Source organism: Lithobates pipiens, unplaced genomic scaffold, assembly GCF_037356315.1.
Source record: "Lithobates pipiens isolate NorthernLeopardFrog02 unplaced genomic scaffold, aLitPip1_a1.2 Scaffold_28, whole genome shotgun sequence".
NCBI lineage: Eukaryota > Metazoa > Chordata > Amphibia > Anura > Ranidae > Lithobates > Lithobates pipiens.
Genome location: NW_027507789.1, coordinates 177,115,979 through 177,140,013, shown reverse-complemented (window position 1 = coordinate 177,140,013; position 24,035 = coordinate 177,115,979). Strand labels below are relative to the sequence as shown.

Genomic DNA, 24,035 nt, shown 5'->3' with positions numbered 1-24,035 from the left:
TGCATACGCAAAATATCAACCCCCCACTAATGTCCCCCTCTCTCCACACTGATCCCTGATGTCCCCTTTCTCCCCCCACTTGGCAGCAGTGTCCCTCCTCGTTCCCCATTTAGCACCAATTCCCCCCATCCCCATACTAAGCATCAATGTCCATCACTTGGCACTGATGTTCCACACTAAGCACCAATGTCCCCCTCTCTCCCCCACTTAGCACTAATAGCTCCCTTCTCCCCACATTTAGCACCAATGTCTTCCCTTTCCCCCCCCACTTAGTACCCGCAGCTCCCTTTCCCCCTCATTTAGCACCAATGTCCCCCCTTTTCCCTCACCTAGCACCAATCTCCCCCCTCTACCCCACTAAGCACCAATGTTCCCCCACTTAGCTCCAACATACCACCTACTGCCCACTTAGCATCAATGCCCCCCCCACTGAGCACCAATGTCCCCCTCTCCCTCCACTTAGCACAAATAGCTCCCTTCTCCCACCATTTAACACCAATGTCCTCCCCACATTTAGCACCAAAATAGCTACCTCCCCCCATTTAGCACCAAAGTCCCTCTCTCCCCCTACTTAGCTCCAGTGGCCCCCTCTCTCCATGCTGGTCCTCAATGTCCCCCTCCCCCTCTTATACCCAATGCCACCTCTCTTCTCCACTAAGCACCAATGCTCCCCTCTCCCCCCACTTATCCTCAATGTGCCCCACTTAGCACCAATACCCCCCCCCCCCGCTTATCACCAATGTTCCTCCTCTCATCCAAATTAGCACACCCTCCTCCCCTATTTAACACCAATGCCCAACTAACAACATAGCACCAGTGTCAACTCTTTCCCCCCATCTTAGAACAAATGCACTCTGTACGTAGCGCACTTCTGAACTCTGCACTCTGTATGTAGCGCACACCGGCACTCTGCACTCTGTATGTGGCGCACTCCTGAACCCTGCACTCTGTATGTAGTGCACTCCTGAACCCTGCACTCTGTATGTGGAGCACTCCTGAACCCTGTACTCTGTATGTGGCGCACTCCTGAACCCTGCACTCTGTATGTAGTGCACTCCTGAACCCTGCACTCTGTATGTGGAGCACTCCTGAACCCTGCACTCTGTATGTGGAGCACTCCTGAACCCTGCACTCTGTATGTAGAGCACCTCTGAACCCTGCACTCTGTACATAGCGCACTCCTAAACCCTGAATGTAATCAGTGCATGCCTGAGCTCTTCACTCTGTATGCAGTGCACAAATAAACTCTATACCCTGTGCAGAGCACACTACTGGTATTTAAAAATTTCCCATTAAGACTCTCCTACTGTTAGGCCATAGTGTGATGGGGGCGTGGTTGAGTTCCTGCAACCCTTTTTCTGAGAAAAAAAGCCCTGCATATTAAACACACTATCACAAGCATGAGACTGCAGGCTTGGCTGGCTTAAATCAGGTTTGGTCTCCACCCAGAGACTGGCCACATTAATCACCTTGCAGGTGGACAGACAGACAGGGATTCATCATAGCCAAAACCAGGATGCTGGAACCAGCAGCTATGATGGAGCATGAGTGCACACACTCCTGGCATGCCAATAGGGGATTAAAGGGGTTGTAAATGTTTGTTTTTTATTTTCTAAAGAGTTTCCTTTAAGCTAGTGCATTGTTGGTTCACTTATCTTTTCCTTCGATTTCCCCTCTAAATGTTTTTTTTTCTTTGTTTTCTTTGTCTGAATTTCTCACTTCCTGTTCCTCCTCAGTAAGCTGTTCAGTAAGCTGTTCTGGCTGACTAACCCTGCTCGGATGATGATGTAAAGTTTACTGAGGAGAAACAGGAAGTGAGATATTCAGACAAAGAAAAAAAACATTTAGATGGGAAATCGAAGGAAAAGGTAAGTGAACCAACAATGCACTAGCTTAAAGGAACCTATTTAGAAAATAAAAAACAAACCTTTACAACCCCTTTAATGGCATCACTATACTGGAGATAAAGAGGGGCCCAAATTCATTGTCTAAATTACTAATTACACCATCCCACATGAATTAATGATGATTAACAAAGAAATTAAATGTTTAGTTCTTCCACCCATCCCCAAAAATGTAAAGTCTATATTCTATATTGATGTGCACATACCATAATTTGATGAAAATGCTACAGGAATTTGAGGTGTCAAAGAAAAGTTTGAATTGGCTTGCTCCTGTATGACCCGAAGCAGAAATAAGCAAACTAAAATGATGATGCTATGCCGTGTGTGTGTTGACATGACTATCTTATTTTGTATACTTTATTTGTAGATGGAAATATTAGCTCCTTGGTGACAATCACCACAAAGACATTTCTGCGCTATTATAAGTTACGGGAGCTGATAAAAAGTATACGTCTGTATTACCCTGACATTAAGGTCATCGTGGCAGATGACAATGAGAATCCAGAGAAAATTGAAGATCCAAATGTAGAACAGTACATTATGCCATTTGCTAAGGTAAAGTCCATCCCAAATAGAGCTTTCTTTTAGTGGTATTTGATCACCTCTTCAGTTTTTATTTTTTTGCGCTATAAACAATAAAAAGAGCGACAATTTTGAAAAAAAAAACAATATTTTTGACTTTTTCTATAATAATTATCCCCCAAATAAAATAAAAATAAAAAATGTCTTCATCAGTTTAGTCCAATATATATTCTTCTACATATTTTTGGTAAAGAAAAATCGCAATAAGCGTATATTGATTGGTTTGTGCAAAATTTATAGCGTCTACAAACTATGGGAAAGATTTATGGAATTTTTATGATTTTTTTTTACTAGTAATGGCGGTGATCTGCGATTTTTAGTGATACTGGGACATTGCGACCGACAGATCGAACACTTTTAACACTATTTTTGGGACCATTGACAATTATACAGCGATGTAAATGTCACTGGCAGGGAAGGGGTTAACACTAGGAAGCAATCAAGGGGTTAACTGTGTGTTCCCTCAGTGTGTTCTAACTTTGTGGGAATGGGAGTTACTAGGAGAGGAGACATATTGTTTTTCCTACTTAGTAGGAACAAACAATATGTTTCCTCTTCCCTGACAGCACATGGATTTGTGTGTTTAAACACACAAATCCCAATGCTGGCGCTCGTGCATGCTATTGCGTGTGGCTGGTGGCGATCATGCCCGCTGGCCACGCGCATTGGTAATACTCGTACGGAGTTTCGCCAAGGGGAGCCATTCTGCCACAGTATATCTGCTGAGCTGGTCGGGAACCAGTTAATGCTGAACTCCAGGCAGCAGGCAGATGTAATAGACGCATTAATGCAGCTCTGTATTCATTTTATGCTTTCTTAAATGTATCTTTTGCAACACCCTCCAGTGCTAGAATAAGTGTAGAAAAACTTACTTGACTCATGGTAGTTGTATGAGTCTGTTCATTTGGTCAGGGTTCAGATTCAGGTCTGGCTGACAGGCTCTGCAGACAGGCTTCTATCAACTGCCCCTGGTTTTGGAGGTTTAATGGAAACATTTAGAACAGGGATATGCAATTAGCGGACCTCCAGCTGTTGCAGAACTACAAGTCCCATGAGGCATTACGAGACTCTGACAGCCACAAGCATGACACCCAAAGGCAGAGGCATGATGGGACTTGTAGTTTTGTAACAGCTGGAGGTCCGCTAATTGCATATCCCTGGTCTAGAAGCTAGTGGGGGAGGGTATAGGGGAAGGGATCTGAATATTTATGGGAATCTGGCAAAACCCCCAGGTTGCCTGGCATGGTGGCTGAACCAGCCCATAAATATTGAGAAGCCTGGCCAGCAGGGGTGTTGGGTTGAAAATGGAGTGTTGAAGTGCTGCTATGCATGGCCTGGGAGGGGGCCCTGGAGGAAGAGGGTCTTCCTCTAGGCTGGAGGTAGGATGGATGCTAAAAGAGGGATTTCCACTGCCCTAAAGTACACCAGGGAAGAACAGCCTGTTAGCCAGGAAGGAAACTAGCCCAGCTAAAGGCCTGAAACAGTTTCACCTACAGCTGCAGGACAAGGACAGCGTGAGTACCTCTGCACCCCCAGGGCTTACAAGGGAGAGGGCTACTAGGTGCCATACCCAACCAGTTCTTCCTGGGACAGTACTGCAAGTCTGTTCTGGAATCCCTTGCTCTGGGATACTTTTCAAGGCAACCAGGTGGGCTGGTAGTTTTTAGCTGTGGTCTGAAGGTTCATTTAAAGGGGGCTAAGAGCTCCTCATAAAGACTGTATTGCTGACCTGTTAGGAGACAGAAGCCACTCTGGAGGAAGTAGAAAGTCCAGGATCCATTTTTGTAGAGAAATCTGAGGTTTTTTCCTCAAAGTTTGATTCAAGTCTGAAAATTGGCTGATTGGCAAGATTAAAATTTGGTTAGTTCAGCAGGGACCAGGCGAAATTTGATCTATCTATGGCTGTTCCTGCCTGACAGAAGCCAATCTAACAATCGGCTTTTGTTCAACAGAACTGTTGGAAGACTTTTGCCAGCCAATACTGAACTGCAGTAGAGGAAAAATAAGGTCCCCTCCCTTGTCAGACAGTGCAGTAGAGCTTTGTGAATTTAAGAAGTGGCCGAACAAAAATACAAATCCTTTGACAGGTAAAACAGCTTCTATATACAGTATCTATCATCTATGCATTTAGCCATGTGTCTGAAGTTCAACATTAAATGATATGTCTGCATGAGCATGGCATAGACAGTTGGAGAAATGTCAATAATTCCAAACGTTCATTCCTTGTTACATCTTCTCCAGCCTTTCAGTCTCTTCCTGTCTGCATGCACCCACTCCAGCATCAGCTAACAACATTGCTCTGAATTGTCTTCCTAATAGTGACAATGGTTGACTATGCCGTTGATGTTGCAAATCTCAAATTTCTAAAGGATTATTAACTCAGGTGGCCTACAGATTGGAGAATGAAATATTTCTGAACGATAAACACGCCTTGTTTTTTTCCAGGGCTGGTTTGCGGGCAGGAATCTTGCTGTATCCCAAGTAACCACCAAATATTTCCTCTGGGTGGATGATGACTTTCTGTTTACGGAAAACACAAAAATAGAAAAACTGGTGGATGTATTGGAAGGAACCGACTTGGATATGGTGAGATCCACTGCTACTACAAATTGTTAATTCGCACTCCTTTAGGTTTTAGGGGAGCAGGCTGTGACCAGTGGAAATAGAAAATGCCCCGGCTTAAGCGCCCCATTATTGGTTTCAATGGGAGGAATAATTGTTATCAATGAAAAGAATTGTCCCCTATTGATGGTATCAGAAGAGGGAATGGTGCTCCCGGGGCTGCAATTTGGTTACCACTAACCTAGATTTATGGTTTCTTTAGACTGTACATAAGATGTCTTTAAAGTTCATGTTCAATCTAATTTTATTTAAATTCTTGGTAGAATGAGAAAGCATGCTTAACATTACAGTGATGCATTAAACGATTACTTATGAATAATTGACCCTAGGGGCCAAACAATCTGCTTGCAGGACCAATCATTCAGGTTAATTGCTACTTGAGTGATTACAGTGTATATAACCTATGTTTGGGGATTGCGCCCCCTATTTGCTAATTACCCAATATTTCTAAAGTGCATGTACTATATATAAAAATGTGAAAATATATATATCTACCCAGAAAAAATAAATATATAAATATTATAATTATAACCACCCAATGTATTAATTCCTATCTACCATTTCATATTCACAACATATCCTCAAGGTGTAATATTATTTCCCCTAAGGACCCCTCCAAACAATCACAATCCAATATTGTATTGAAAAATACAAAATAAACAAAAACAATACAGTATAAATTAGCAATGGAAAAAAATATGTGTAACAAATTAAATAATAGTCCTTGTATGCAATGGTTCTTAAAACCAAATCCCCCCCCCCCCCCGCTTCAATCTGAATCCAATTCACCCTCTGATTAGTATTTCACTTTTATATTTTCTCCTAAGGGCCGGTTCACACAGCGGGGCGAGGCGAGGCGACACGGCTCGCCTCGCCTCGCTCCCGCAAGTCGCCCCCGTTCTGTACTATGGAACCGTTCTGAGAGGAGCGACTCGAGTCGCTCCGACTCAGAAAAAAGGTTCCTGTACTACTTCGGGGCGACTTCGGGGGCGACTTGCATTGACTTCTATACAGAAGTCCTCTGCAAGTCGCCGCTGAGCTCCCCGCAGGTCGCGGCGAGGTAAGTCGGAGACGCCTCGCCGCGCCTCGCTGTGTGAACCGGCCCTAAGGGTCCATGCACACTGAAGCTCAAAAAAGCTTTTTCTGGATGCCAGATTGCTGGCAGAAAACGCTGGTTGAAAAAACTGCTTTTAATAGCGTTTTGTACTAGCGTTTATGAGTGTTTATGGGCATTTTTAATGAAAATACACAGAGGAAACTCCAAAAATCCCACGGTGCATTCCAAACTCCCACAATGCATTGAAAAAATAGAACGCCGAACACTAATTAACGCGGGTTTATGATCGTTTATGCACGTTTATCAGTGTTTGATGTTTTTTGGCGGTGAAAAACGGCACCTTGAACGTAAATTTCTGGCTTTCAGAAAAAAGCCCATAAACTCCACTGCTCATTAAAGCTAAAAAACGTCCATGTGTGCATGGACACATAGGCTAACATAGAGTGGAGTTTATGGGCTTTTAAAAAAAACGCCCAAACTCCAATAAACTGCAGTTTATGAGCTCCAGTGTGCATGGAACCTAAGGACTTTTGTTCTCATATATCAACGGAAAAGCCAAATCATGCCACCACCACCTTGTAGAATGGCCACTCACCAGACTTCGCTGTTATAAAGCGGTTCATTCAAAGGATAACCACTCCTTAATACGCTCTCCCGTTAGCAATTCCTCAGTTATTTGTACAATCATAGAAAGGTAAATGAAACCAACATAGTGTAAAACCGTTTCCACTTTAATTTTAAAACTTTTAAAAAAAACATATTGCACTCACATCTTAATGTGTCTTCTAGCTGACACTAAGCTTATCCAGCCATATGTAAACAGCATAGAATTGGGTGTGCCAATGATGTTCCGCAGGTGGATCCTTCCTCCCCTCACTCAGCCAACCTGTCTCCGGCTCCTCATGTAACAAAACTTTCTCCCACAGCCTCTACGCGTTTCGTAGTATTTGCGTCGTCAAATACTAGTCAAGATGAAGTTGGAGACATGGCTGAGTCTTCTTGTTTTATTTGAAAACAAGAACACAAAAGCATGAACAATGTAGTACCACTAGAAAGAATATTACATATAAGGACCCTTCCACATTGGTGCACTTTTGCCACACTAGAAGGCACATTTCCAGCGTGACAAAGGCACGTCAAAATTATTCCCCTTTAAATCCTATGTGACTTTTCATATCACTGCACTGTGTTTGTGTTGAGGTCTGAAAAGAACTGCATGCTTCATCTTTGGTGTGCTTTTCAAAAGTGCTTCAGAAAACAAACTTTCCAAGTCACCCGGGGCTGTCCTGTCCAGCTTTCCTAGCTACTCCCCCGATGCAATGTTCCAGAGGTATTGATGGCTCCTGCACAAGAGACTGAGCAGAGAGGAGCTAGGGGTGACCACCATGGAGATACCATTGTTTGTATGTATGTATGTATAGCTATCTGCTGGTTATTGAGGATGCCGGTGGGTTCAGACTACCTCACCAGTGAATAGAAGGGCCGACACCTGCCAGGGTCCTTATTAAAGGGGGCTCCCAGATTCCGATAAGCCCCCCACCCGCAGACCCCAACAACCAACGGCCAGGGTTGTCGGGAAGAGGCCCTTGTCCTCATCAACATGGGGTCAAGGTGCTTTGCAAAGCATCCCCCCATGTTGAGGGCATGTGGCCTGGTACTGCTCAGGAGGGGGGGGGGTGCTCACTCGACCCTACCCCCTTTCCTGACCGGCCGAGTAGCGTGGTCGGATAAGGGTCTGATATGGACCTAGGGGGGACCCCCACGCCGTTTTTTCGATGTAGGGCTTTCCCTTTCAGTCCATACCAGGTGACGAGACCAGCGACGTGTCAATCTCTGACATTGACTTCCTTCGCTAGTCCCGGCTACCTGGAGACGCGTTCAAAATGAACGGACTTTGCTCCGTGTGTGGGCAAGTCCGTTCATTTGAAAAGTACGGCAGACTCCCGCCAAAGTCCGGTCGTTTGGAAAGTCTGGTGGACTTTCCGGCGGTTTGTCCACCAGACTATGTCCGCCAGATAGTCAGATCGTGTGTACGCGGCATTAGTGTTTTGATTTTCCCAGTCTGTTGATGAAAAATTGCTTTGCTAGAAATAGATGTTCTCCTCGGCTCCGAGTTATCTAACTAGGGGGTGCTTGATAAACTTTCAACTCTGTTTCGGTCACGTGAAAGCAGTTCTCTAACTACATTGTAGAGTATCTCTCTTCCTCATCAAGCTTAGCCAATATTTCTTTTTTTTTCAATTCTAATCCGAAAATCTCTTTAGTTCACTTCATGGCCAGGACTGACAACGTTGTATCAGTATCATTGTTCAATATCATTTAACATTTGCTTTTGTTACAGGTAGGTGGTAATGTGGCAGGTAACCATTTCAGCTTCAAACTCATCTGGGAAGAAGGTGACGATGAAGGCGATTGTCTACATTGGCGAGGAGGTGGATACCATCCAATCAAAGGTTTTCCTAATTGTGTCCTGACTGCAGGAGTAGTGAATTTCTTCCTGGCCCATACCGAGAGAGTTCTTGGAGTTGGATTTGACCCAAAGCTGAACAGAGTAGCACATACTGGTAATTACGGTGTTTTTCATTATCTTTCATGCTCAGCAAAATCCAATGTAAGCAATCATTTCAGGAAAACCAAGTCCATGTTTCCAGTAACAGGAAATTATAAAAGGTCTGCAAAGGTGGAGTCATGATGTTCCCTTAATATTCAATATGTTTGTCAATGTTTTTGTCAATATAGAGTGCAATAAAATAGAAATAAAAGCAAAGTGGGGAGCGATAAGCCTTTCCCGTCTTATCGCTCCCCACATTGCTTTTATTTCTATGTGATCACTATTTTATTATTTTATGCTTGTTGGTTTCAATAAACCTACCTCTTTTGACCTGACCACTATTGGAGCATTCCCTTTCTCTTTTCTCACACGTTATGGTTTGATGAGAGCTGCTGGGGTGTTCCTATTTGGATAAGTTGCCTTTCCAGCTTAGTCGATACTGCTGAGGTTATTATATATATATATATATATATACACACACACACACACACACACACTATATATATATATATATATATATATATATATATATATATATATACTAGTGCCTTGCAAAATTATTCACCCCCTTAACTTTTTACTTATTTTGTTAAATTAAAGCATTTAGTTCAATGTTTTTTTAATATGAATTATATGTGATGGATCAGAACACAATAGTCTAAGTTAGTGTAGTAAAACTAGAAAAGTATATACTTAAAACTATTTTTCAGAAAAAAAAAACTGATAATTGGCATGTGTGTATGCATTCACCTCCTTTGTTATGAAGCCCATAAAAAGCTCTGGTGCAACCAATTACCTTCAGAATTCACATAATTAGTGAAATGATGTCCACCTGTGTGCAATCTTATGCCTTGCACACATGGTCATATTTTCCAACGGAAAATGTTCGATGGGAGCCTTTTCTCTGAAAATTACGACCGTGTGTAGACTCCATTGAACAGTTTCCATCGGAATTTCCGTCACACAAAATTTGAGATCTGGTTCTCAGATTTTCTGAGAAAAAAATCAGTTTGCGCAAATTCCAATCGTGTGTACACAATTCCGATGCACAAAATGCCACGCATTCTCGGAATCAAGCAAAAGAGCAGCACTGGCTATTGAACTTCCTTTTTCTCAGCTCGTAGTACGTGTTGTATGTCACCACGTTCTTGGCATACGGAATTCCCGATCAACTTTGTGTGACCGTGTGTATGCAAGACAAGTTTGAACCAACATCCGTCGGAAGAAAAACATGAGAATCTGTTGTCCAAATGTCCGATCGTAAGTACACAGCATAAGTGTCACATGATCTGTCATTAGATATACACACTTTTTTGAAAGGCCCCAAAGGCTGCAACACATAAGCAAGAGGCACCACTAACCAAACACTGCCAAGGAACCAAGGAACTCTCCAAACAAGTGAGGGACAATGTTGTTGAGAAGTACAAGTCAGGTTATAAAAAAATATCCAAATCTTTGATAATCCCTAGGAGCAGCATCAAATCTATTATACCCAAATGGATAGAACATGGCACAACAGAAAACCTGCCAAGAGATGGGCGCACACCAAAACTCCAGGACCAGGATAGGAGAGGCAGCACAGAGACCTAAAGTAAGCCTGGAGGAGCTGCAGAGTTCCACAGCAGAGACTGCAGTATCTGTACATTGGACGACAATAAGCCGTACGCTCCATAGAGTTGGGCTTTTTTGCAGAGTGGCCAGAAGAAAGCCATTACTTTCAGCAAAAAACAAAATGGCACGTTTTGAGTTTGCGAAAAGGCATGTGGGAGACTCCCAAAATGTATGGAGGAAGGTGCTCTGGTCTGATGAGACAAAAATGTTACTTTTTGGCCATCAATGAAAATCCTATGTCTAGCGCAAACCCAACACATCACATCACTCAAATTACACATCCCCACAGTAAAACAGGGTGGTGGGAGAATCATAGGATGGGGATGTTTTTCAACAGTCGGGACTGGGAAACTGATCGGAGTTGAGGGAAAGATGGATGGTGCTAAATACAGGGATATTCTTGAGCAAAGCCTGTACCACTCTGTGTGTGATTTGAGGCTAAGACAGAGGTTCACCTTCCAGCAGGACAATGACCCCAAACACACTGCTAAAGCAACACTTGAGTGGTTTAAGGGGAAACATGTAAATGTGTTGGAATGGCCTAGTCAAAGCCCAGACCTCAATCCAATTAAAAATCTGTGGTCAAACTTAAAGATTGCTGTTCACAAGCGCAAACTTGAAGGAGCTGGAGCAGTTTTGCAAGGAGGAATGGGAAAAAATCCCAGTGGTAAGATGTGGCAAGACTCATAGAGACTTATCTAAAGCGACTTTAAGCTGTGATAGCCACAAAAGGTGGCTCTACAAAGTATTGCCTTTAGGGGGGTGAATAGGTATGCACATTGACTTTTTCTGTTATTTTGTCCTTTTTGTTGTTTGCGTCACAATAAATAATAAATTAAATGATGCAAATACTCAAACAATCCATGTTAATTCCAGGTTGTGAGGCAACTAAACACGAAAAATGCCAAGGGGGATGAATACTTTTGCAAGGCACTGTGTGTGTGTGTGTATATATATATATACACACACACACACACACACACACACACACACACACACACACACACACACACACACACACACACACACACACACACACACACACACACACACATATATATATATAATATTCTAGTAAATAACTGTACCTAGCAATATTTACACGTGGAAACTCCCGTGAGAGTGACACTGTTTTTCCCAAAGCATTTTTAGCATACTTCAAAATGAATTAGTAGCAACCTATACTGGAATATTTTGAAGCAAGAACTTAGGACTCACTCAGAGTGGCACGCTCACGCCATTTAGTGGTCAGTAAAGAGAGAACAGTCCATAGGTGAGCATTTGATTCCACGAGATCCAGATTGGAGGTAAAGACTTGCCCCTTTGCCACAGCACAGCCTATCTTACTAACTAACAAAACATTCCATTGTCCATGGAGCCCCAAAGTCTAATAGGCACTTTCCTTGTAATTGCAATAAAAATGGTCAGCAACTTTCCCAGGAACAAGCACTGGACTGCGTGCATGGCTACTTTCAAACAAGCACTTCAGCAACGCAAGCATGCAAGGGACTGTAATCATGAAGAACTTTCCCATCTTCTGGAGCAACAAAGTCCCCCTGCACTTAGAATATATCTCAGCCTTTCTTTATCACAACCAGGGACTGAGATCATGTTTCCTCACATGTGAAGAACAAGACATGCTGACAATCCAAGGCAGCAGATCAGCATATCACTTTGCAGAGTGAGGCATACTGGCAACTCCAGGGCACCGACCAGTATGTCACTTTTAGGGCACCTCCTGCAACTGCTGGTATCAGCAGCACAGTCCAGCAGCAAACAGCACAGGCAGGGATGTCCCCACTAGGGATGAGCTTCGTGTTCAAGTCGAACATACGTTCGACTCGAACATCGGCTGTTCGCCCGTTCGGCGAATTCCGAACGTTATGGGTCGTTTGCGACAAATTCGTGTGGCGCTCACGGCCCACAATGCACTGCGTCATCGCAGTGCATTGCTGGCTCATGATTGGCCAAGCATGCACTGTGACCCCGCATGCTTGGCCAATCACAGCGCCAGCAGCGAGGAGAGCCATGATTAGCCACAGGCAGGATGCCTGTGGCCAATCATAGCTCAGGCTGTGTAGTACACGCCCCACACTATATAAGGCCGCCAGCGCGGCGGCCTAGTGTAGTGTGTTGGCGTCTGAAGCAGTTAGTGGGTGTTCTGTGTACCTTAAACACAGTACACACCGATCGTTTTCGGACGATTTTCGATCTTGCTGTTGTGTAGTGGTTGTTATCTGTGTGCCCTGACTGCAGTATACACCGCTATATTCACCTCACCTATATAGCTAGTGATCTATCTTTTATAATAGAGCTTGCAGTCAGTAGTGTTAGGAGCTTGTGCGTGCTGTCTGCGTGCTCTGTACCCAGTACACACCGCTATATCCACCTATATAGCTCTTCTCTATTTGAGCCCACTTGCCATCTGCAGGAGTTATTGGAAGTTGTGTGTGCCTCCAGCACAGCACAGTATACATCTGTATATACCCCTTTATCTCTGGTGTTCTATAAAAAAGGCATCTGCAGGAGTTAGTGGGTTTTTGTGCCTCCAGCACAATATACTCCTGTATCTACCCTTTATTGCTGTTCTCTAATAGAGCCATCTGCAGGGCTTAGTGGGTGTTGTGTGACTCAATTACAGTATACCCCTTTATCTCTGGTGTTCTATAATAAAGGCATCTGCAGGAGTTAGTGGGTGTTGTGTGACTCCAGCACAATATACACCTGTATCTACCGTTTATTGCTGTTCTCTAATAGAGCCATCTGCAGGGCTTAGTGGGTGTTGTGTGACTCCATTACACTGCTGTTTTACCCAACTCCCTTCAGGCCATTACCATGTCTGGAAGGCCAGCAAGGAGAGGCAGACAGGCGCGAGCCGATAAAAGAGGGCAAGCAGGCTCTGCGTGCTGTCTGCATGCTCTGTACCCAGTACATACCGCTATATCCACCTACATAGCTCTTCTCTATTTGAGACCACTTGCCATCTGCAGGAGTTATTGGAAGTTGTGTGTGCCTCCAGCACAGCACAGTATACATCTGTATATACCCCTTTATCTCTGGTGTTCTATAATAAAGGCATCTGCAGGAGTTAGTGGGTGTTGTGTGCCTCTAGCACAATATACACTACCCAACTGCTTTTTTACCCAACTCCCTTCAGGCCATTACCATGTCTGGAAGGCCAGCAAGGAGAGGCAGACAGGCGCGAGCCGATAAAAGAGGGCAAGCAGGCTCTGTGTCTAGAGACAACAGTGCTGGTTGTGGACGCGGTGCATTGTCATCAACACGTGGCCATGGGACGCGCTTGTCCTTCTTTTCGGCAGCTGGACATGTTGAACCGCAACATGCCAACGACTTGGTAGAGTGGATGACCAAGCCCTCTTCATCCTCCTCATCCTCTCTCACCCAGTCTCAGGGTACTAGCAAAGCAGCTGCCAACGCATCGTCTTCCCTCCTCTCAATGTCATCATCAGTGACTCCTTCCCTAGACCCACCACGTCCTCCTGAGGAGTCTCCTGAACTCTTTGAGCACAGTGTTGGGTACATGCTCCAGGAGGATGTCCAGTGTTTTGTGGGCTCTGATGATGACACTCAGCTAGAGGAAGGCAGTAGCGTGAGCGCAGAGAGAGGGGATGCTCAAGAAGGACAGCAATCTGGCAGTCCTGTTCCACAAGCTGCAGCACACTGCCAGGTTTGCTACAGCGATGAAGAGGGAGGGGATGATGAGGGCACTGACTCCACGTGGGTGCCTGGTAGGAGAGAGGAGGAGGAGGAGGAGGAGGAGGAGGCACATGTCCAACGAGGCAGGATGCCCTCCGGGGGCCAGCTTAGGGGCAGCACACCGACTGAATCACACCGCAGAGCTCCGCCTGTGCAGGGCGCTGCCTCTGCGCGTTATTCTAAAAGTTCTTTGGTGTGGGCCTTTTTTGAGACGAGTGCATCAGATCGCACCGCTGCTATTTGCAACATATGTCTCAAGCGTATCTTGCGTGGCCAAAACATCAGCCGCTTGGGCACCACATGCTTGACCAGACATATGTTGACCTGCCATGCAGCTTGTTGGCAAGCGTACCTCAAAGACCCACACCAAAGAACAAAGCGGACCTCTCCTTGCTCCTCATCAGCTGGCATCTCCAACCCCACTAGACCTTCAGTCCTCTCTGAAACCTGCTCTGAGAGGAATGAAGGTGTAGAATTAGGTGTGTCACAGCCAAGTGCTTCCGGGAACTCTGCTAGCGGTACACCCACATCCGATTATAGCAGGCAAATGTCCCTGCCCCAGCTGCTGGACCGGCGAAAGAAGTTCACTCCCAGCCATCCACATGCCCAGCGGTTGAATGCTAGCTTGGCTAAATTGCTAGCACTTCAACTGCTGCCTTTTCAGTTGGTAGACTCGGCCCCCTTCCGTGAGTTTGTACAATGTGCGGTTCCTCAGTGGCAGGTCCCCAAACGCCACTTTTTCTCACGGAAGGTGATTCCGGCTCTCTACCGGCATGTGGAAGGCAATGTCCTTGCCTCGGTGGACAGGGCGGTCAGCAGTAAGGTGCATATTACCGCTGACTCATGGTCCAGCAGGCATGGACAGGGACGTTACCTGTCTTTCACGGCCCATTGGGTCACTCTTCTGGCAGCTGGGAAGGATGCAGGACAAGGTGCAGTAGTGTTGGAGGTTGTTCCGCCACCACGCCTCCAAAATGCTACTATTGGTTGTGACACACCTCTCTCCTCCACCCCCTCCTCTTCTTCTTCCTCCATGGCCTCTTCCAGTGCTCTGTCCTCAGAACCAGCGGTGCTCCGTAGGCGTTCCAGGGGCTACGCAAGTACGCAGGCAAAACGATGCCATGCCGTGCTTGCGCTGGTTTGTTTGGGGGACAGGAGCCACACTGGGGCGGATGTTTTGTCAGCTCTGCAGGGGCAGGCCGAGAGGTGGTTGACGCCACGCCAGCTTAAGCCAGGAATGGTGGTTTGCGACAATGGCACCAACCTCCTCTCCGCCCTCCGACAGGGACAACTGACCCATGTGCCCTGTGTAGCTCAAGTCCTTAACCTGGTGGTGCAGCGGTTCTTGGGCAGGTAGCCGGGCTTACAGGATGTCCTGAAGCAGGCCAGGAAAGTCTGTGTTCATTTCCGCTGATCATTTAATGCCTGTGCTCGGCTGGCTGAGCTCCAAAAGGAGTTGAACCTGCCCAAGAACCGCCTTATATGTGACATGCCCACCAGGTGGAACTCAACGTTGGCCATGCTGCAGCGGCTGCACACGCAGCAGAGGGCCATCAATGAGTACCTATGCGACTACGGCACCAAGACAGGGTCAGGGGAGCTCGTTTTTTTCTCACCACGCCAGTGGGGCATGATCAGGGATGCATGCACTGTCCTGTCACCGTTTGAGGAGGCCACAAGGATGGTGAGCAGTGACAGTGCATGCATCAGTGACACTGTACCTCTTGTCCACCTCTTGGAGCATACGCTGCGTGGAATAATGGACAGGGCACTTGAGGCAGAACAGAGGCAGGAAGAGGAGGACTTCCTTGCCTCTCAAGACCCCCTTTATCCAGACAGTGTTCCTGCTGTGCCACCCATCACACAGGAAGAGGATGAGGAGGAGGAAGAGGAGGAGGAGGATGATTGTGTCAGCATGGAGGTGGAGGCTGGCACTCAGCATCAGCAGCAGCAGTCTTGTAGGGATGATTTACAATCCCAAGAAACATGTGGACTTGTACGTGGCTGGGAGGAGGTAGCTGCGGATCTTGTTGTCCTTAGTGACCCAGAGGACTCCGGACCGAATGCCTCAGCTAACCTACGCTGCATGTCCTCCCTGATCCTGCGAAGCCTGCGGGAGGATCCTCGTATTCTTTGGATCAAGGAGAGGGACCATTACTGGCTGGCCACTCTCCTTGATCCACGGTACAAGGGTAAGGTTGCCGACCTTATCTTGCCATCGCAGAGGGAGCAGAGGATGAGACATCTCCGGGAGGCCTTGCAGAAAGGTCTGTGCAACGCGTTCCCAGAGACTGGGAGGTTACAAACTCCTGGTCCTGGACAACGTGTTGCTGAGGCATCGGTCAGAAGGAGCGGTGGAGAAGGTGGCCGTCTGACTGATGCTTTCAGACAATTTTTTAGTCCGCAGCCCCAAGGTATGATCGGTTCCAGCAACCATCGCCAGCGTCTGATTTACATGGTGCAGGAATACCTAGGGGCAAGGTCAGACTTGGACACCTTTCCCACCGAAAATCCTCTGGCTTACTGGGTCTTGAGGATGGATCACTGGCCAGAGCTTGCACAGTATGCAATTGAGCTACTGGCCTGTCCTGCATCCAGCGTTCTTTCGGAACGCACCTTCAGTGCTGCTGGTGGCTTTGTTACCGATCACAGGGTGCGCCTGTCCACCGAATCAGTTGATCGACTGACCTTCATCAATTTGAATCAGTCTTGGATCACCCACAGCTACCAAGCACCTGAAGCTGATGTAACCGAATAATTTTTTTTGAAATATCACATCCCTTCAAGACTGCCTATGCTGATGCTGAGTGACTGTCCTGTTATGTTGATTGTCTATCCTCTTCCTCCTCCGCTGATATGTTGGAAGTACATTTCTGGTTCTGGGTGATGCCATTAGCCCAATTTTTCTGCCCCTGTTTAACAGGGGCGTTTAAGTACAATTTTTGATGCAATGCTTTGCAGCAGGGCTAATTCCTGCAATAAAACTAGAGTATATGGGAGAGGTTGCAGTGTCGTTGGAACAAGCGCCTAAGGCCCAATTTTTCTGCCCCTGTTTAACAGGGACATGTAATTACAATTCTTGATATAATATTTCACAGGAGGGCCCGTTCCTGTGCCCACCCAGAGTAACTGTGAGGACTTATAGTGTTGTGGCACCAGCACCACAACCACAACCACCAAAGGTCAATTCTTCTACCACTGTTCAACAATGGCATGTAATTACAATTCTTGATATAATCGTTCACAGCAGGGCGCTCCAGCGCCCAGCAAGAGTCACTTTGAGGGCTTACAATGTTGTGGCAAAACCAACACCTTGTTCCGCCATTTCTGCAGAGCATATAGAGCAGGCCCCTACTTTCAAACATCCAACTTACAAACATCTCCTACTTGCAAACGGAAGGAGACAACAGCAAGTGAGATGAAAAAAGATGGACGACAAAACAAATTATACAGGGGTGATAACCCTTCCCTATGTTTTCCAAAAAGCTTAAAAATAGTTTTTTTGACTGGAGCTACACTTTAAAAATGTACCAGTTGAAAATTACAAACAGATTCAACTTAACACAACAAACCTACACAGTCCCTGTCTTGTTTGCACCGCCTGTATACTGCTGTTCTGAGTATATAGGGCCTGGGGGCCACACGCATTTCCTTTTTTTTAATATGGGTACAGGGTTCACCTTGATATGCGTACAAGACCCAAAGGGGCTGGTAATGGGCAAGGAGGGCTACCCATGCCATTTTTCTCATTGGTTTTCAACCATATTGCAGGAACCAGATATAACATTAAAACCGCAAGCAGTTTTCAATGATGTTATTTCTGTTTAATGTCATTTTGTGCAGGGACTGTTCTAAACACCGGAAACACGTGGCACTTCACAGGCATACTACAGACACCCCCCCAGGCACCCTATTTAAAGGAATATTTCACTTTTTTTTTCACTTTAATCATCATTAAAATCAGTGCTCCCGCCAAAACGGTCATTTTTAAAAGTTTTTTTTGCAGTGACCCATGTCCCCTGGGGCAGGAGCCAGGTCCCCAAACCCTTTTTAGGACAGTATCTTGCATATTAGCCGTTAAAATTAACACTTTTAATTTCGAACGTTCGAGTCCCATAGACTTCAATGGGGTTCTAACGTTCGTACGAATTTGGGGTCCGTTCGAAAGTTCTGGTACGAACCGAACCGGGGGGGTGTTCGGCTCATCCCTAGGCCTGACTCACAGCTACCAGCTGTACATCTCTTCAAGCTCTACTTAGAGCTACCCGCTGTATTCCTGGATCAGTCTATACTGAAGCTTTCCCACTTACTTCACTGTCCCTGGCTAGTGAAGGATCTGATCTTGTACTCCTTCAGAACTCAATCCCTTCAACACTTGCCTCCAGCAACAGGAGTGGTCATCTCTCTGGCAACACCTTCTCTTTTGCCTCCTGGCAATGATCAGGCTCCCCACAGGCCGAGCTCTTCTGCTGCTCCACACACTTCCCCCCAGGTTGCAGCCCAGGTGGAAAAACCCCGATCACCTGACTTCTTCCAAATAAATAGCTTATCTCAGCATGCAAAGTGGCCAAAGGAAACTCCTGATAATTGCCTGAGACAACATATTTATTCATAACCTGAATTCATTGTAATCTATCATTCTAATGCCAAGGCAACAGTGTCACCTATTGACAGAAGAGAGAGACTACGATTAAACTCAAGCTTAGGAGAAAAAACAGTTGATCAAGACTACAAATTAGCCAGGCTAGTTACCACCTAGCACAACTAAATTTACTAGCAACATTGTTTAAGACAAGGGTGCTACATATAGAATTACATGAAGCACAAGGAAGGGCCAAAAGAATGGATAACATCATAATTTTCAAAACTAGCCTAGTGAATAGAATATAATGACATGGAGTGGTGCCCCCTGTGCCTATCAAGCCCCATACAACAAGGTACTAGATACAGATACTCATCCAGAGCCTATGAATCTGAATTCTTTTAATCATCAATTGTTCTGCCAAGCCATAAAACTCACCACAAGAGAAAGTAATATTAAACCCAAACAGACAATGCAATCCATGTTATTTCTATACTTTAGCCATTTCTTTTGCATTTATTTAGAATGTAATAGGGGAAGGGTTAGAAGTTCTGGCAGTCTTTTTTGCCATATAGCTGTTACCTTACTGTACTCTAAAAGTATTTTTTTGTTGATACCTCTATCCCCATTGGAGGGACTTCCTTATACTTCTAATCCCTCTGACCTCCTGTCATAAGGATAGGGAAGGGAGATATCGCCAGTGGGGAGTCACAAAGATTAGCTTTAGTTTTGGGTCAGCTATGAGTTCACCCCAATCCTAACTTGTTCACAGAATGGGTGGACTAAATGGCCTGATTTGGCCAGTTTGCCTGCTTGCCTGAACCTCAGACTGCTGCAGCCAGAAGCCAGTTATCCATTTTGGTGGTGGTATCAGTATTACCATTAAATTAAAATTTTCATCCACCTGCTGGTCTTGATTGAAATTGTAAACAAGCCGGCAGTGATGTCATTGACTGCGTATATTTTGGCCAGTGACATCAGCCAACATCCCCAGCCAGTTGTTGACATATAGCAGCCACCGGGGAGCTGTTATTTGCAATGGGAGTGTGGCAGGAGGGGATTATTGTGGCAGGGGTCATTGTGTCGATGGGCATTGTCCATCGTGATTGAAGATGGATCTATATCATATTGGCTGCATGCCTAGATACGGGTCTGGTATGTGGCAGGGAAGGGGGGGGGGGGTCCCACAATGTTGTTTATATTTTTCTTAAAGTACTGTCCCTTTAAGAAAAAAAGTGGGGGTACACCTCAAAATCCATACCAGACGCTTATCCAGTAGATGGTATGGATACCAAAAGCAGACCAACCGTTTGTCATTTAAAAGTGATGCAAGGATTCCCTCAGGCATGTTAATTAATGGAATTGTATATTTTTAATGTTACCTTTTTAAAAGACCTGCTCCCCGCAAAATGGTAATTTAATTTATTTTAATTTTTTTGCATTGGTACGTGTCCCCAAAGGCAGTGCCCAGGTACCAGTGCCCCATTTTATTTATTTTTTACCAAAAGCTTGCAAATTGGCATTGACATGGGGAAATAAAATAAAAAATACAAAGATTCAGCTGCCATAGTCTTTAAATGGGTTCAGCTACCATGCTCAGGGGTTCATGGATCCTTCCACAAACAAAACTCAGGCCAATTCACTCATCACTAGTGAGGACACAGATTAATACAATCTGGGAGCCTCTATTTCCTGTAGACGCCTGCTACGCGTTGGGTGGAGCCACATCTGAGACGTTATCATGCACTGTCAAGGACCGCAGCCGTGATTGCAGTCTGTTTGTTTCACTGATTTTTTCTTCTGTCGTGTAAGTGCAATACTTTTCTTTTTAATAAATGGTTGTTACTACAGTACAATATGAAGCCTCTTCTGTCTTCCATACACTGTATATCTGAGCTTAACTGAGATTCATCACATGTACGTCTCATGTAAAGCCAGCCAATTCTCTTGGATGACAACAGTATTCAGACAGGATATAAAGGAGTCTTTTCCAAGTTTTATCTGTGGAGAAAAAAAAAAGATGCAAGACTGCTCCTTCATCTAGGTGTAGTGGTTTATTTACAAAAAGTATAAAAGACAAAAAAAAAATGCACTCACTAGATAAAAGTAGATCATGGCATGTCATAGACCCATATAGACCTCCTTAGGATCACCGTGAGGCTGCAGAGCTCAGTAGGCATGTGGCTGGTCGAGGCATCAAACCTTTATCAAAACATCCTATGGTTTAATAAAGGGGTCCTTCTGTCTGCCCTGAAACATGTAGCCACATCCCCTCCACTTTCTGTCATCACCCAGCCAAGAGAGGTGCTGTTTGGAGCTCCAGCCATCTTGCCACTTCTGGAAACTGTTAATGCTTACGTTTCAGCCTGAAGCCTGATGGCTGTACTTCCATAGCTTGCTTAGCCTGTCTTAGCCCTTGTACGCACGGTCGGAGATTCCGACGGAATGTGTCCTATCGGACCGTTTTGTCGGATATTCCGACTGCGTGTGGTCTGCATTGGACTGTTTCCGTCGGAATATCCGACGGACCAAGTTTTCCAAGCCCTTGTACACACGGTCGGAGATTCCGACAACCAAATCTGTCGGTGTAATTCCGACGGATTAATTCCAGAAGAGGTCATCACGTTATGTGCAATCGGATTTTCCGACAACTTAGTCCGACCGTGTGTATGCAAAATCACTTCCGGACCTCTTCCGGAATTAATCCATCGGAATTACTCAGACGGATTTGGTTGTCGGAATGTCTGACCGTGTGTACAAGGGCTGACAGGAGTCTTTAGTTGTATTTAAAGAAAATATTAAAAATGTATTTTTTTTTTGAATTCCAGAATTCTTCATTGATGGTTTGGGGCGCCTGAGAGTGGGTTCTTGTAGCCATGTCACTATTGGACACCAGAAACATGAAAAACCAAAAGATGAAACCCTACTTAAAGAGTCACAAAGATACAACTCATTCCGGCAAAGCACTGCACAGCAAGAGAGGACTAAACTTGCACTTCTTTACTTCAAGAACTGGCTGAGCTGTTACACAAGACGCTAATTATTTTTTTTAATGGATGGTTGCTGATCAAAGCATGTAATATATAATTTGATTTAATATGATTAAATAAATGGATCTATTCAAAGCAGAGTTCCAGCCTGGGTGAATTTTAAATTTTTTTTAAAGTCAGCAGCTAAAAATACTGTAGCTGCTGACTTTTAATATAAGGACCAGTGGTGGCTGGTGCTCAAAATTTTTTGGGGGGACGCAAACAAATAAAAAAAAAAAAAAAAAAAAAACAGCAATTGCAGCCTCACTGTGCCATCAAATGCAGCCACTGTGCCATCAAACGCAGCCACTGTAACTGTGCCCATCAAACGGTGCCACTGTGCCATCAAACGCAGCCACTGTGCCATTAAATGCAGCCACTGTGCCTATCAAATACCGCCACTGTGCCATCAAACGCAGCCACTGTGCACATCAAACACTGCCACTGTGCCATCCAATGTTGCCACTGTGCCATCAAATGCTCCCAATGCTGCCACTGTGCCACACTGCCATCCAATGCTGTCACTGTGCCATCAAATGCTCCCAATAATGCCACTGTGCCTTCAAATGTTCCCATTGCGCCATCCAATGCTACCACTGTCCCATCCAATGCTGCCACTGTGCAATCAAATGCTCCCAATGCTGCCACTGTGCCATCGAATGCTCTCTCTGTGCCATCCAATGCTGCCACTGTCCCATCCAATGCTCCCAATGCTGCCACTGTGACATCAAATGCTCCCAATGCTGCCACTGTGCCATCAAATACTCCCAATGCTGCCACTGTGCCATCCAATGCTGCCACTGTGCCATCCAATGCTGCCAATGTGATTCCCCTTCGCCCCTGCCCGCTTGATATCTGCTGGACACTTACCCTGTCTCGGTGGGGCAGCGAGTGACGGCGAGCGTTGTCTTCCATGCGTCTTCTCCCCTCCATGTGTCTTCTCCCGTCCTCCTCTCCTATGATTGGACGCCTGATAGGCATCCAATCACAGCGCCTGACATTTCAGCCAATCAGGCGACCAGTAACAGACCCGGCCATCTGATTGGCTGAGAGGCGGGTCAATGTCAGCAAAGCGAATTCCCTCGGCTTTGCTAACATTGAGCTGAGTGACAAGGAACGCACAGCGCTGCGGCCGCTTCTCACTTTTTTGGGCGCCTATTAGAGCTTACAGCTCTAATCAGGTGATTCCAAAAAACACCCCCCACCACTGTAATTCAGGTGCCCCGTGACCGAAAAGGGGCCGGGCACCTGAATAGGGGGTGTCAGCAGCAACCATAGATAGATTCATGCAATGCATGAATCTATCTATGGTGATTAGAGAGTGATAGGAGGGGGGCGGCGCTCCTGCGCCCTTTATAGACGCACCGCCACTGATAAGAACATTTACCTGTCCAATGAACCCGCAATGTTGGCACCCGAAGCCTACCTGTCCATCGGCTCCGGGTGCAGGTGCTGACATCCTTGCTAAGGGAAACAGGAAGTGAAGCCTTGCGGCTTAACAGCCTGTTTCCCACTGTGCATGTGTGAGTCAGGCTGTGCTTTCTGAATGGTTCCACTATCTTCTAGGACCTGTGTGTCTCCCAGAAGGCATCGGGGTGGAAGAAGGTGAGGCCAGATGTTTCGTAGATTGCCGCACAACTATGCAGAAGTGAGAACAGATACCTGGTATCCCCCTGAAAGGTGGAGGAGAGGAAGGTGCGAAGAAGCGGAGCTTCCACTTTTGGGTTGTACTCTGCTTTAAACCTTCTAGTAAGACTTATTTATTTGGCATTGGGTGAGTCTTGCTGATAAGCATTTACATTTAACAAAAAACAAAAAAATAAAATAAAGTATATATAAGGTTAATAATTATTCGGAATAATGAAGTTTCCATGCATAACAGTGAATGAATAAATGATGGTGATGTTGTCATATACTGATTTTGTATGTCTTTCTTCAGTTAGGTTATTTTCTTTGCTGCCAAGATAATAAGGTCCTAAGTATGTATATGTGAAACACATTGACCTCTTGGATTTTATAGCAAAGTCCTAACAATATTGGCATACATCGCATAATATGGATTGTTTTTCAATGTTTTTTAATGATTTGTAATAAAATTGAACTTTTTATAATTTGGTGTGGTTATCCCTCCCTGGTACCAGTAAAGTCCAAACTATAGTAAGCTAACATGGATTGCGTACCTCCCTAATGGCCAAGTATTTCTATCTTGCCATAATAAATGATAAATGGAGTATTAGAAGTTAAAACCACCCAAACACCGTCCTAATTATCATGATGTAATCAGGGCAACACAATAGATGAAATATCCAAATACCATGTGCAAAGCATATACAGTAAATATAGGACATTCCAAAAAAAAGTTTATATGTATAGTGTCCAA

General features: G+C 45.3%; 1 protein-coding gene across 1 annotated transcript in view; it reads left to right on the top strand.

Annotated features, from left to right (window-relative positions):
• The window catches only part of LOC143935849 (beta-1,4 N-acetylgalactosaminyltransferase 2-like), a 168,627-nt gene extending 144,861 nt beyond the window's left edge, over nucleotides 1–23,766 (top strand). The window contains exons 7-10 of the mRNA XM_077459974.1: nucleotides 2,272–2,459; nucleotides 4,932–5,072; nucleotides 8,507–8,729; nucleotides 21,455–23,766. Of these exons, the coding sequence (XP_077316100.1) occupies nucleotides 2,272–2,459; nucleotides 4,932–5,072; nucleotides 8,507–8,729; nucleotides 21,455–21,666 (764 nt within the window). The 3' untranslated portion in view covers nucleotides 21,667–23,766. The remainder of the gene's footprint in view (nucleotides 1–2,271; nucleotides 2,460–4,931; nucleotides 5,073–8,506; nucleotides 8,730–21,454) is intronic.
• Nucleotides 23,767–24,035: the final 269 nt, after the last annotated feature.